The 15,518-nt window shown below is 46.7% G+C and overlaps 1 protein-coding gene across 15 annotated transcripts in view; it reads left to right on the forward strand.

Annotated features, from left to right (window-relative positions):
- The window catches only part of EPHA5 (EPH receptor A5), a 257,107-nt gene that overhangs the window by 186,708 nt on the left and 54,881 nt on the right, over positions 1-15,518 (forward strand). For 8 of the 15 annotated variants that reach the window (XM_075929255.2, XM_075929257.2, XM_075929252.2 and 5 more), the window contains 2 exons: positions 500-659; positions 10,114-10,219. In XM_075929255.2, coding sequence (XP_075785370.2) covers positions 500-659; positions 10,114-10,219 — 266 coding nt within the window. The remainder of the gene's footprint in view (positions 1-499; positions 660-10,113; positions 10,220-15,518) is intronic. The other 7 variants (XM_075929256.2, XM_075929258.2, XM_075929254.2 and 4 more) reach the window with 1 other exon arrangement.

The following is a 15,518-nucleotide window of genomic DNA, read 5'->3' on the forward strand; positions in this document are numbered from 1 at the left end:
CGAGGAACACTGAACAATGATTTTGTTTTTATGAGGAACACCAAGGGATTTTTTTGTTAAGCAAAAAAAAAGGTCCGGGGAAAAAGCGTTGAGGGGGAAGTTATTGAGGGAAAAAAAGGGTTGGGGAGGGAAAGTTATTGAGGGGAAAAAAAAAAGGTTGCCTGCCCCTTTAAGGTGTCCATTTTGAATTCTGTTCTCCGTGGCACACCTCCAACTGCCTCACAGCACACTGGTGTGTCATGGAACACAGTTTAAGGAACACTGCTCTATGAGGTGTATGGCAACAGAGAATTGGACCCCATGTCTTTGCGGTATGTAATCTTCACATGGATTTGTGTGGGGCAGAGGATCTGACTAATGCATGTTCGATTATTTGTTCCTTACACATTGGTGTGGCCATTCGTATTCTTATTGGTGCTGTGTGAATTAGCCATTCGTATTTTGCAAATTTTATTGTTTTACGTGCTTGAACTTTGCATTTTTTTGGGGGGGGGAAAAGGATCAAGAGACCAGCTACACCATCATCAAATCGAAAGAGACGACCGTCACGGCAGATGGCTTGAAACCAGCATCAGCATATATCTTCCAGATCCGAGCTCGCACAGCAGCAGGCTATGGTGGCTTCAGTCGAAGATTTGAGTTTGAAACCAGCCCAGTGTGTAAGTCATTTTAATTACTGTCAGCTCATGTTTCTGATGTGGTGCCCAGAAAAGAGTGAGCCGATCAATATCTTTGCAAGGGTTTCTGTCATCCTCTTTCTCTCTTTGACCTGATCCGTTTAGGGAAGAAGCATCAGTCATGGCATGATGTTGGGTTGGACAGGTTGGATTCCGTTTTCCTCATTCCATTTAGTCGAGAAGGCGATGAGAAATCAGGGTGTCTTTTAAAGTAGGAAGTTCATGAAACTGGTTGGATTGAGAATTTCTTTTGTTTCTGTCTCTGCCATTTACACAGTCCTGGGTGGCTGGCTTTTCACTGCAGTAGTCTTCTCATCATCACGAATTCCCCTTGGAAGCCTTGAACGTTTGTGCCAGGGATGAAGAGCGACTCTCATATATTTCACCAGGCTTTTGTACGGTTGTAAACCTCTTACTATGGCCTGTGGAGGATTCCGAGGCCTCTCTGACATATCTTTTGCGTGTGTTGCTGGAAAAAGGTTCTAATAGAAATACCTCCCAACATCACTTGTGCTGTATTGATCAGAGAAAGAGCTTTGACATCAAAGAGATTATCAGAACATTACAGTCTCCCTGCAGCAAGCCCTGTACTTAAGGTGGCAAATATAGTTTCCTTCCTTGTCCCAGTGCTCTTAATATTTCCAAGATGTCAACTTTTCATCTGAATTTTAGGGGGGAGGGTTATGAGAGGAGAAATCCTTTAAAAGTATGCGGGGGGGTTAATTTCGTGAAGGTGAAAAGATGTAATTTATCTCTACCAATACGAACCACAAAATCAAGCAATGCTCTTTTTTGGAAGGGCTGCGTCAAAAGGTCTGAAGCGCAAATGAGCATTGGGATGGGGAAGAGAAAAGTTCTCCTTGAAGGCTAATTATGTTGTTTGGTTTATAAAAAAGTTTCTGGTTACCTGAAGATTGAGTATTTGAAGATTATGTCCTGAGCATAAATGACAGATGGGCAGTTTTCTGCTCTTTTGTACAGTCCTATTGACTTTATGGGTTGAAACTCTCTAGTCCGGCATTCTCTGAACCAGCAACCTCCGTCATCCAGTATGATTTTAGTTAGCTGGATGTCCACTTTTCATGGGTGTAGCCAAATTTTCTGTGGTCCCATGAAGTTTGTTTGCAACCACCAGTCCTGGCTTTCAGTGTTCTGTGCTGTTATTTAGCTCTGATTTACCCTAAATGTCTTCTAAGAGCCCAGTAAGCAGTAGAAGTGTTGGTAATGCTGCTAGACAGCACTGACCTCCTGCGGTCTGGGAAATTCTTTGGTTCAGCACCATCAGGCTCCAATGGTGCTGGACAAGAGAGGTTCAACCTGTAGTGGTGTTTTTTTCTGTGTTTTCATAGCCCAATGAGTCTTGAGCCATGACACAGTTTCCTTGGCGATACCAAAATTCTCAAAATAATAATAGTACAGATAGGACAAGAAGCAATGGGCTTAAATTGCAGCAATGGGAGGTTTAGGTTGGATATTAGGAAAAATTTCCTAACTGGTTAAACACTGGAATAAATTGCCTAGGAAGGTTACAGAATCTCGATCACTGGAGATAGATGGTGCTTGGTTCTGCCGTGAGGGCAGGGGACTGGACTTGGTAACTTCTTGAGGTTCCTTCCTGTTACATCCCTACCCTTAAGTGCGTGACAAGTCCTAGTGTAAACCTGCATCATGCTAGCATAGTGTTCTGTGATTCTATAATAGAGGGCAAAGTTTGCTCTCTTCAGGATTCACTCCAGTATACACTTTGCACACATACACTTCACTTTTAGCTTAACTTCAGTGGATCAAGGCATGTGCTTATGGTTACGCACTTGTGTGTTTGCAGAATTGGGAGGTAAATCGGTGAGTGCACTCTCAGAGACGTGTCAATTCATAGCCAGTTACATAGACCGACAGCTTTGGAAAACGCCTCTCGCCATGAAATATCCTTTCTCCCCAGCCATTGCTCACAGTTGAAAGTAGCCCAGGCTATGTGGCTTGATGTAATGGTGTTGGAAGCAGGACCCTGTCACCCGTTAGCTCCCTCTTGTAGCTGGCGAGCAACAGACAGACACAGCCAGATCTGAGGAAGATGGGGAAATAGAAAACAAAGCGCTGGGGTTCTGACTGCAGCAAAATGGCAGATTCTGGGAGGAAACGCAGACTGCTTGCATGCTCAGGTAGATGCTGCTACATCACTTTGCACCTGGTGCATGTCTCCAGCATCCATGAAAGCTGAACACTTTAGAAGCTGAGATTCCAGAGCAGAATTCTGCGGTGGGCTGAATTCCATGGATTTGTAGAATATGTGGGCCCTGAGTCTATTTTAAGGGTCATTTTCAGCTGTTTCCCACGTAGATCAAGTCCGAAGCGGTCCAGTTTTAGTGCCCAGCAAGGCAGGGCATGAATCTACTCTGCCACGCATTGCTTGGCTGGGCAGATCCTGCTAGCGTGATGCAAGTTTACACTGGGACTTGTCACGCACTAAAGGGTAGGGATGTAAGCAATTAGTCGACTAGTTGACTATCCAATAAGCAAATACTTATCGGATAGTCGAGTAGGACCTCAACTAGTCACTTCCCCCCGCCTTGCTGCCTCTAGCAGTGGGGAGGGTGGGGGGGGAGCTGGCTTTAAAGCTGGTTCCCACCAGCACCATCTCCACGGGGAGCAGGGGAGGCAGAGGACAGCGGGGAAATGGTGAGAGCGGGGATTGAAAGTCTCACTCGCACGAGTCCCGACTACTGCTCCTCTTCCTTTGGCGGTTCTTGTATATTTCAAAGGGAGAGGCACAGTGGGATGGTGAGTATCCCCCTTTATTGACCAATTGAGTAGTCGATGGAAATTCCATCGACTAATCGAGTCGTTGATGGAAATTCCATTGACTACTCGATTAGTCGATACATCGAAATTTAACATCCCTCCTGTGCAGAAATGCCTTCGGTAGCATGAGGTCTCTTGCTTACCTATTCTTCTCAGCGGTGTCACTGATCATTTTCTCTGCCAGCAAATATGTACTCTGTGTACCTATTTCAATTTGTGCAACTGACATGGATTAATCTTTGACGCTATTTGCATGCAACAGGGGTTTTGTGATTGTAAACACTCTCTTCGCTCTTTTGGTGACGAGCGAGTCGTGCTGCATGTTTTCCTTATAAATTTACGTTCATCAGCGGTGTAATTACGGCTTCCTGGGTTCGTTGAAAAGTCATCATCAGTTCTTTAAAAAAGATATAATCTTGGCACGTCAGTCAGAGTTACCTTTTACAGAGGAACGGAGGAGACTGTGGCTGAGGGAACACAAGGCAAATAGCGGAGTGGTGCCAACATTAATGCAATAAGAATTTTCTATGTAATGTATTTCTGATTGCATTAACCACTATAATCATATGCTAGGAGTAGAAACCAAACCATATTAGAGTAGAAAATAATGCTGTGTGATGGTGGGCAAGAGCTGGATGCAGTAGAAAAGTTTCTAATTTAGGGTAGTTCAGTAACCCTGTTTCAGAATATTGATCGGTAATGTAGAGGCACTTTGTTGCCCATTTGGTCGCGTGCCATCATGACCTAATATCGCAAAGCCAAAATAATAATAGTTTGGAATGACTTATCTTGGAACTACTCTCAAAGCAATAGCAATAAGATGTTAACACGGCCTTACAAGACACAGTTTCAAAATAATATACCGCCAGTCGTTAATTATTTTACAAGCCCCTCTGTGTGACTATGCCTATTTTGCAGATGGAGAAACTGAGGCACAAAGCTTTAGGGCCTGATGCAAAACTCACTGAAGTCGGCGGATTGGCTCCCATTCAGCAAAGCACTTCAGCATTGGCTTGACACAGGACTTCAGCAGATGCTTAAAAGCTTTGCAGAACAGAGATGGGTTTTAATCACGCGCTTAAATATTTTGCTCTACTGGGGCCCATTGACTTCAGTGGGCTTTGGAAAACGACCTATGGCCCGGGTCCTCAAAAATATTTAGGTGCCTAACTCCCGTTGAAATCAGAGGAAGGTTGAATTAAGGGTACGCAATGTATGTTAATTACCTAGCTGGAGTCGCCATACCTTAATTCAAGTTTCCCCACCATCTCCAAGGTGGGAGGTTGATAGGAGCACATGAGGAGCAGGAGAACTGAGGCTGATGGGGCCACCTCTGAGTTTTATTTAGTGGGCCTTAACTAGAAAGGGAAACTGCAGAGCTTAATTTCATTTACAAGTTTGGTACCTGCCATAGAGACTTAAAGACCTTAACTGGATTACCCGCTACATTCCACATCCTACTGACACAAAAAGCCAAACACCGGGTACTTGAAAGTACTTAAGTGAAATGAAGCTAATGGGCAGCAGCTTTCAAACAAATAAAAGGAAGTTCTTCTTCACACAGCGCATAGTCAATCTGTGGAACTCCTTGCCTGAGGAGGTTGTGAAGCCTAGGACTATAATAGGGTTTAAAAGAGAACTAGATACATTCATGGAGTTTAAGTCCATCAATGGCTATTAGGCAGGCTGGGTAAGAAATGGTGTCCCTAACCTCTGTTTGTCAGAGGGTGGAGACGGATGGCAGGAGAGAGATGGCTTGATCATTGCCTGTTCAGTTCACTCCCTCTGGGACACCTGGCATTGGCCACTGTCGGCAGACAGGGTAATGAGCTGGATGGACCTTTTGTCTGACCAATCTGGCCGTTCTTATGTTCTTACTTAGAACCCACTCTATCAGCTTTATTTAGCATGGACACTCTAATTGGCTGTTCTTTTCCCATTTCTTTCTCCTCTCCTCTCCTCTCCTTTCCCTCCCCATCCCCTCTCTTTCTCTGCTATTTATATGGAATTTGGACCCCTTAAACTCCATTCATCTGAAGAAGTGGGCTATGCCCATGAAAGCTCCTGATGCCATCTGCATTTTTTTGTTAGTCTCTAAGGTGCTGCAGAACTATTTGTTGTTGGGTATTTCTTTAAGTTTTTTTCTATTACAGACTAACATGGCTACCCCTCTGAAACATTTCAAGAAAGATGTGAAGAAATTGGAGCAGGTCCAAAAAAGGGCAGCAAAAATGACGAAAGGCCTAGAAAACATGACCTAGGAGGGAAGACTGAAAGAACTGGGCTTGTTTAGTTTGGGAAAGAGAAGACTGAGAGGGGACATGAGAGCAGGTTTCAAGTATCTAAAGGGGTGTTACAAGGAGGAGGGAGAAAAATTGTTCTCCTTGGCCTCTGAGGACAGGACAAGCAGCAATGGGCTTAGACTGCAGCAAAGGAGATTTAGGTTGGACATTTGGAAAAACTTCCAAACTGTGAGGATGGTCAAACACTGGAATAAATTGCCCAGGGAGGTTGTGGAATCCCCATCACTGGAGATATTTAAGAGCAGGTTAATAGAATCATAGAACCTTAGAGCTGGAAGAGACCTCAGGAGTCATCGAGTCCAGCCCCCTGCCCAAGGCAGGACCAATCCCAACTAAATCAGTCCAGCCAGGGCTTTATCAAGCCGAGACTTAAAAACCTCTAGGGATGGAGATTCCACCACCACACTCCCTAGGAACCCATTCCAGTGCTTCACCACCCTCCTAGAGAAATAGTTTTTCCTAATATCCAACCTAGACCTCCCCCACTGTAACTTGAGACCATTGCTCCTTGTTCTATCTGCCACCACTGAGAACAGCCTCTCTCCATCCTCTTTGGAACCTCCCTTCAGGATGTTGCAGGCTGCTCTCAAATCCCCCCTCACTCTTCTCTTCTGCAGACTAAACAAACCCAAATCCCTCAGCCTCTCCTCATAGGTCATGTGCTCCAGCCCCCGAATCATTTTGATTGGCCCTCTGCTGGACCCTTTCCAATGCGTCCACATCCTTTTTGTAGTGGGGGTGGGCCCAGAACTGTTTGCAAGGCTGGACATACATCTCTCAGTGCTGATCTAGATGGTGCTTGGTCCTGTCGTGTGGGAAGTTCCCTTCCAGTTCTAATATTTTGTGGTTCTATGGTTTTCTGCCCGTCTGCTACCTCTGCTTCAGCTCCTCCCTTCTCCAAACCACAGCTGAAAGCCCTTCTTAGATCCAGACTGCAGTACTGCCAACCCCAAGTGTTTCCCAAAATATTGTGAAGGTCTTAAAATTAGACTTGGAAGATTATATTTTTATCAGTAAATGTCAGTAAATATTAGTCTTACCGAACAAGAGCAAATGGAGAAAACGTGTTTCCATCTAGGACAACTGAAGTTTACTGATGAGCAGAGGCAGGGAAGTGCTACTTGAAAACACAGTAGAATTTGGTGGAAGGATATTTATTTGGGATATTTTTACATAGGCACTGGAACTAAGGATGTGGGAGCACCCTCAAACTCACGACTTAGTGCCCAGGGTGCCAGCTGCATCCCTTAGGGTTGCCAGATGGTATAACCAAAAATACCGAATGCCCCTCCCCCAAAATAAATAAATAAAAGCCACCGGGGAAAAAATTCTGTTGAGGGAAAAAAAAGGGGGGAAGACCAAAGTTGTTGAGCAAAATAAACAAATAAATAAATAAATAAATAACAAACAGCGTGGCTCCTTTAAGAAATGCTTTTGAGGCTGCTAGCCATCTTGCCTCCCTGCACCGGGCAGGACAGTTTCCTGCAGAACCCGGTAAGCACCTGGGGTTTCGACTCCTGACCGGGAAAAAATCAGAAAGTACCGGACATTTTAGGTGTCCAGTATTTTCTCAATTTTTTTTTTACCGGAGGAGGTGAAACTACCGGACTGTCCGGTTCAATACCGGACACCTGGTAACCCTAGCATCCCTGCACTCTGGGGGCTTTGCTTCCAACTCCACATCTGGGCTTCCAGCTGTTGCCCTGCACACCCAGGGCTCTACTGCCAGCCCTGCATGCCAGGGGCTCTGCTTCAGTCCCGAATACTAGGGGCTCTGCTGTCAGCCCCAATCTCCAGGTCCTGGCTGTTGGCCTGGCATGCCAGGACTTTACTTCTGGCCTTAGCTGGGGAAGGGGAAAGGACGGGGTCAGCAGGGGTATCAGCACCGCCACTCTTAAAACCATTCCTGCCCCACTGTGGTTTGTCATATGATAATGATCGTTAGAATGCAATGGTCATCAAGCTTTACCTTTTTCAGTCTCAATGTCTTCTCTCACTAAACAATTGCCTGACACCCCCAGCCCTTCATTGCATGGCCACCCCCATCATTTCCAACAGGTGGATAAAAATGTAATAAAAAATTGTGCACATTGATATTCTTCATTAACATTATGTATAGATATTAAATTCTGCCCAGCCTAGTTAAAATTCATGCGTCAATGTAAATAGAGCCGTAGAGTTCACATTTTCAAGCTTTTCTCTGCAACCATGAGCGCTAGAAAACCAACTTTTTCCACCTGTCACCACAGAGATTCCACAGATATCTTCTAGTCCAAGTAGGTAGAAGCACTGTCGTAATCTCAAAAAATAATACATGTTAAATGCTGTCAATTTTTGATATTTTTTTTAATAGTGACCTGTCAGATAATATATTCTCAGATAATCTACTATGGAGCAGCGATTCTGATTGTCTGTTGGAACCAAGGCATTTGAGCTAAAATATAAATATGGTCCAGATAACATTAATCCTCAGTCAGGAAGATGACTAATGTTTTCTAGGAAAGCCATTCACTAGGAAGTTCACGTGGATGAAGGTCAAAATGAGACAGTGTGAATTAATTTGAAAATGCTTACATTTAACCTCAAGTATGAGACTAGCTACTGGCTGAACATGACTAATATGTTTCTGAAGAGTAGACTTTTTTTTGTTATTGATTATTGAAGTGCTAAGAGGCTCCCGCCAAACCCAAGCCCTGATGGTGCTAGTTTCTGTACAAATGCATTGTGAGACAGTTCCTGCACCAAGGAGTTGACCATCGAAGGGCATGTCTTCAGTACCTGTTTGATCAATGGGTAGCAATCATCCAGCAGGGGTCGATTTATCATGTCTAGTACAGACATGATAAATTGACTACCGAATGCTCGCCTGTCAACTCTGGTACTCTACCAAAATGAGAATAGGTGGAGTCACTTGGAAAGCATCAGCTCTTGACTAGCTGCCATGAAGACGCTACGGTAAGCAGACCTAACAATGTCAACTTCAACTATAGTGATAGAAATGTAGCCGTGTTAGTCTGGTGTAGCTGAAACAAAATACAGGACTATGTAGCACTTTAAAGACTAACAAGACTAACTAATAAACCATCTTGTTAGTCTTTAAAGTGCTACATAGTCCTGTATTTTGTTTCAACTTCAGCTATGTTATTCACGTAGCTGAAGTTGCATAAATTAGGTAGTGTGGACAAGGCCTAACTGGAATAGGCAGAGATTAAGTGCTATTATTATCCATTTTACAGACACGGGGCCGAGGCACACGGATATTAAGTGTGTTACTCAAGGTCTAACACGAAGCCGTTGGGTATATCCAAGCATAGAACTGAGGTCTCCTAAATCAAGCGTCTTAATCACGTAACAATCCTTCCTCTCCAGCAATCCGCAGAGAGGGATTTTTGAAAGGACACAATCTGGAGGCAGTTCTGCTTTCCTTACAGTAAACAGAGACCAGCCAAAAATATTAGTCTCCGGGAGGACTTTATTCCAAAGGGCACCAGCTGGCCTGATGCTCAAGGTGTGACCAAGAGTGAATACATGAGCCTTTGGAGATTCCTGAGGGAGGTGGTTTTAGTCACTTTTCTCATGGGCATTCCATCTGCCTTTTAGCTGAGAGACTTTTGTTATGTCACATCTTCTAGCCGAGAGGAATTCAGGCTGTGAGCTTTATCTTCGTATGTTCCGAAGAAATAGAAAGTTCCTTTGGTGTCCCTCTCCTCTCTGACTGATTTCTGGTGCATAACCCAGAAAATATATTCCATTTTACCACAGGGAAAGGTACATTCTGTGAGAGTGTGATTAGGCTGTCAGACTGAAAGTTTCCAAAAATGGAGTCTTTTTTACCCCTGCATTTTTATGTAAAAACATAGACCCAGGGGTGGGGAAGCTTTTTTGGGGACCAGGGGCTACTGACCCACAGAAAAATCAGTTGAAGGCCACACACAAGTGTAAAGCAAAAAAAGCCCACCCAAATCCTCACTGATATGGCCCCCGAGTGAAAAGGAAGAAAGACCCTTCCCACTGTCCCCTTGTACACCAGAGCCTGCGGGGGGGACGGGGGGGACTAGTGGATTTTGTGTGCTCTAGCTCCATGCACCCTACCCCCCAATGCTGGGAGGAGCCTTGAGCCTCAGGGACCAGAATCAGGCAAGCCAGGGTCAGGATGCAGCCCCCAGGCCTGAGTTTCTCCACCCCTGCAATAGATCGTGAGGAAAAACCAACCAACCACCAAAAGACTTACTACATTAGCAAACTGCCTTATGTCCGACCCCCTGAAATAAAGACTCTCGTGAGTGTGGGCTCTAATTTTAACTTGCACCTTCATTTTCTGTTTTTCATCTCAGCAGTAGCTGCATCCAGTGATCAGAGCCAGATCCCTATCATTGCCGTGTCGGTAACCGTGGGGATTATCCTGCTGGCAGTCGTGATTGGCTTCCTTCTCAGCGGAAGGTAAGAGAAGCAGCCGTGACTTGATACTTTTTCCACGTATGAACTTTGCCCTGACTGGCTGAGAAGCACGTTTTGGGAGAGGCAAGAACATCTTTGGACATCCTGAGTAATGAATATGCTGAAATCAGACACACATTCTCGGTGAATATGGATAGTTCATTTCCCACTGATGTTCATCTCTCAATAGATCAGTGTTCCCGAAATTGTGGGGTCAAGGAAATGTTTGCGGTGCGGGGGGCATGCAGCAGGATGTAGACCAGCCCCGTAGGGTGTGTAGTAGGAGCCTCAGCCCCTCTCTGTCCCAGCTGTAGCTCCATTCTACCCCATCCCTGCCTCACCTTTACTCTGCCCTCTGTTCCACACTCAGCCCGGCTCTGCCCTCTTTGCCTCTAGACCCTACTTCTCCCCCACCCCCACTTCAGCCCCCAGCTCCGCCTTCCACCCTGTCTCCTCTTCTGACTGTGCGGTTATGGAAAGGTGGCATGGACCAATTCCATTGCTGGTAAGGGAGGTGCAACAGGAAGTGGGGCTCCCCTGTTTCCTTATGGGGCTTCCTTTGCACAAGTCTGTTTTCTCATTGGCTGTAAAAGGAGTCGGATTTGTTTTGCGCAAAAAAAGGCACGTGACGCACTGTGGAATTTCAGTACCTTCGTCCAAAGTCATTCTCATTAGACTTGCTAACCAAAGGCCTAAAAGTCAGACATTCTTATTTGGTTTACACTCATATTTTGCAAATGGTCTGTTCTCAGGAAAACTCCCCGGGTGGTAAAAAAACAACCACCCTGCGTAAACACAAGAGGTGAGATCCTGGCCCAATGGCAAAATTGTCATGGACTTCAATGGAGTCTGGATTTCACCCAAGCTGTTTGGGATTTGGGCCATAAAAAATTAAGTATATGCCAAGTATGAGTACATGAAGTAATTAGCTACCCTCTGATGGAGGCCAATCCTTAAGGCTTGATTCACCAAGGCTTTTCAGCATGGACCTAGCTTGAACCAAGAGAATGGCTCCATTGATTTCAGTGATTTGAATTGACTACTACTCTGCTACTCATGGCATTACTTTTGTCATTAAAAGAAGGCAGATGGTCAAGTACCTGTCTGGATTGGAGCTGGCCAGTTCTTCACAACTCTAGCCAAAATCAAAAGTAGTTTCCGTTGCAAAACGAACAGCAGGATTAGAAAATCTGGTTTCTGTCTGTGTCCCTAATTTTTCCTAGATGCCAATAAACAGGATCTGAACGTTTGTTCATAGAGTACATCATCCCAACAGGGAAGGAAATGTCTTTTGAAATGAACTCTTCGCAAAGCACAATGCAATTTTTTTTTACAGCAGCCTTCAAACCGTTACAGGGACCGTCATGCGAACTAACAGAAAACATTGTGCCAACAACTGTAGAGTTCACTGTTTCCCTCCATCTTTCACCCCCAACACAAAGGGAAGTAGATTTTTCTCCTTGGGTGTGTCTAGACTACATGCCTCCGTCGACGGAGGCATGTAGATTAGACAGATCAGCAGAGGGAAATGAAGCCGCGATTAAAATAATCATGGCTTCATTTAAATTTAAATGGCTGCCCCGCTCTGCCGATCAGCTGTTTGTCGGCAGATCGGGGCAGTCTGGACGCGCCGCGTCGACAAAGAAGCCTTTCTTGATCTGCACAGGTAAACCTGGTTTCATGAGGCATACCTGTGCCGATCAAGAAAGGCTTCTTTGTCGGCGTGGCGCGTCCAGACTGCCCCGATCTGCCGACAAACAGCTGATCGGCAGAGCGGGGCAGCCATTTAAATTTAAATGAAGCTGCGATTATTTTAATCGTGGCTTCATTTCCCTCTGCCGATCTATCTAATCTACATGCCTCCGTCGACGGAGGCATGTAGTTTAGACGTACCCCTTGATAGCTACATATCACAGCAATCCTGTATGCAGGGTATATAGCGAATATATCACACCGCTGGATTGTAGGAAGAATAGCTGTAAGATCCCAACAGCGTAATGGAAAAGTTACTAAGGCCAGGTCTAGACCTGCTAACTCGAATGCCAGAAGATCGATTTCCGGTGTGGTAAATTTAAATGCAGCCTAAGTACATCAGGGTATTATTTAACCGAAGAGACAGGCCTCTGTGAGGGAAAAGCAGCATGTGTCAAGTCCGGCCAGTCTGAGCAGGCCTCGCTGCAGGCCTGTGACAGCTCTAGAGTGGTGCTGTTTGTTCCCGGTCCCCAGAGGTAAGCGTAGGAGGCATGGGTACATCTCTAGGGTGCCAGGTGTCTGGTATTGACCTGGACAGTCCGGTATTTTCGCCTCCTGTCCGGTAAAAAAAATTCAGAAAATACCGGACACCTAAAATGTCTGGTATTTTCTGTTTTTTTTCCCTTACCAGGAGGTGAAAATACCAGACACCTGGCAACCCTATAACCTACTTGGCAACTGGGCCCAGCCCCTGGCCTCCCGACACCCCCCACCCCCAGACTCCCTGCTTACCTGGTTCCGCAAGGAAGCTGCGTTCTGGCTTGATCAAGAAAACAAAATGGCCACCGACAAAAAGCCTAAAGACCATGGGGAAGCAATGCCTTCCCTGGGTCTTAGTGCTCAACTTCTCCCCTGTTCCTATCCCTATTCTGACTGCACACACTGAAAGGGGCCATGCTGTTTGTTTTCTTTCTTTCTTTCTTTCTTTCTTTCTTTCTTTCTTTCTTTCTTTCTTTCTTTCTTTCTTTCTTTCTTTCTTTCTTTCTTTCTTTCTTTCTTTCTTTCTTTCTTTCTTTCTTTCTTCAACGACTTTGGTCTTCCCCCTTTTTTCCCCCTCAACAGAATTTTCTTCCCCTTTTTTGGGGGGTAGTGGTGGTGGTCAGTGTTTTTGGTTAAATCGTCTGGCACCCTATACAATCTCCCCAATCCTGGGCTTTTGGATACTCTCCTCTGTCAGAAGTTTCCACTTAATTCAGTTCAGGGAACTAGCTGAGCTGATCCCTGGCAATGGATTCTGGGAGAGCTGCAAAGAAAACCAAACCCTCCCTGGGCTGGCCCCTGCTCCCTTGACTCCCACAGCCACATCTCGGCCTGCTCACTTACCCCACGTTGACTTCGGTGAGGGTGTTGGCTTAGCAGTAGGATTGCCGGGTGTCTGGTTTTGAACCGGACAGTCCAGTATTTGAGCTATCTGTTCGGGAACCAAACTGAGAAAATAGACGTGTCCGGTATTTTCTAAATCAGACGTCATGTCGATTGTGATGTCACGTCAAGTATGTCTGGTATTCTTGTTGAAACCATCTGGCAACCCTACTTAGCAATGAGCTTAGCCCTTAGGCAGCGGGCCCAACAGCCTCACCAGGCCCTTGGACAAAGCAGAGGGACACATGCTCGGTGCCCCTGGAAAGGGTGGGGCCTTGGGAAGAAGGGGCGGGGCTGGGGGCAGCCAGCCCTCAGCCCTGCCTGGACCGCGCTGCACCTCCCACCCAGCCCTTAGCACTGCCTGGAGCATGCAGTGCAGTGTCCAGTGGCAATTCAAAGGGCCCATGGCTCCAGCTGCCCAGGCCTTTGAGAATCACTGGGTCCCAGGGCGACAGCTCCCGTTGCCCCACCCTGTTGGCTGGCCTGCCCTTAGAGATCCCCAGCCTGCCATGGAGAGCGCCTCTTCCCCGTCTCTCTGCTTCCCCAGTGCTGGTGTTCCCGCCACGGGCAGATCCCCATCTGTGGGGGTGGGGCAGGGCCGACGGCGGCTCCTAGAGAGGGCGAACTAGAGGCTGAGGAGCCTGCTTTTGCTGCTTGAATCCCCGTTCGGGTGAGCGTTGTGCGCCTTCCCCCCACGGCATGGCACCGAGGGGCCAAGAGCGCTCCGAGCTGCAGAGTTTGCGATCCTCGTTCGTTTCATCTCCCTCTCATGTGTTAATGGCCTTTGGTTAACATCTCCTCAGGTAACATCCCTCGAGAGATGTGTGACCCGGAACTCCTCTGGCTAGTGCTAAGGCTTTCTGCTCTTTAGCCTCCTTCACCCCACTCGTGCTGGGAGCTAGCTCCCTTCCCACTGAGCCAGGCTTAGGAGACCCAGAAAGGCACCTGCCACCCCCCTGGAAGGCCCGGGGGTCGGCTTGTGTGGGTAAAGGGTGCAGCAATTAGCTAGGCTTCTCTGGATTCTCCCCACCCCTTGCTGTGCTCCAAGCGGGGACCAGCCAACACACACACACACAGATCAAGATTTTCAAAGGTGAGGGCAGCCCCCTTAGGACACCTGCTGGGGGCCTGGTTTTTAGAGGGCAGGCTCTCCACCCTAATGACAATTAAGCCTCTTTCAGGCCCCTGGAGTCAGGCACCCCAACACTGAGGCACTAAGCACTAGTCCCTTTGGAAAGTCTTGGCCGCGGGCTGTGTAAGGAAGGTGGGTAAAACCTCGGGCGTCTTCTGTAGGATGGTGAAACCTGCTCTCTCATCTCAGCAGAGCCTTTCTGGGAAATGCTAGGAATGAAAACCTGGGGGGGGGGGGAAATGCTCAGCATCACCTCAGGGGGGAGTTATGACAGTTTACATCTGCTCAGAAACTTCCTTTTTCGCACACTGATAGTTACAATGCTAGGCAGAACTGTCACACACACACACACACCCCTCTCTTCCCAGAAACCCCCCCCCCCCCCCACACACACACACCTCTTCCCGGAAACCCAGGATCAATCCAGTTTTCGAAAGGTGGTCGGCTCATCGGCGAACGAGAACAGTCTGGGAGGACATTTGGTTTGCTAGGTGCTAGATGCAAATTTGGCACCAGGGGCAGACCAATCAGTCCCTCTGCTGTGTTATTCGCAAAATAGCTTCCGCACGGCAAAGCTTGTTTCTCCTCCTTGCCGCCTCCCAAGTCTGACTGGTGTTTTGAGCGTCTCTTGAAAAACAGAAAAATAAACCGAAGCGCAGGAAACCCCAGAGCTGGCAGCCAGTTTTGAACCTACCCAAAGTCAATACAAAAAACAACAAAAAAAGCAGAAATGCCGCTAAGTTTTTTCTTTGGTCGTGCCACGTCTCGGACGATTAGAAGGAAATTCCTGGCGGGACTGTCATGCTGTGACATTCCCAGGATGATAAACATACACCAAGTCACAGTGGAATCCCTTTTAGAAACTGGCAGGCAGTTTCCAGGTCTGCCTGATGCTCTCTCTGTGGCTGATTTACCCATTCCGGTGCCTGGCCCCAAAGGACATCCACTTCCTTTTAAAATTCTTTCCCGTTCGTCATTTCGAGGAAGGCAGACCGTTGGAACGCTGGGATCCGATTCAGCTGGGCTTACCCACTGCACAATGATGTGGTTACTTTA

The sequence above is a fragment of the Pelodiscus sinensis genome, chromosome 4 (assembly GCF_052426305.1).
Source record: "Pelodiscus sinensis isolate ZL-2025 chromosome 4, ASM5242630v1, whole genome shotgun sequence".
Taxonomy (NCBI): Eukaryota; Metazoa; Chordata; order Testudines; family Trionychidae; genus Pelodiscus; species Pelodiscus sinensis.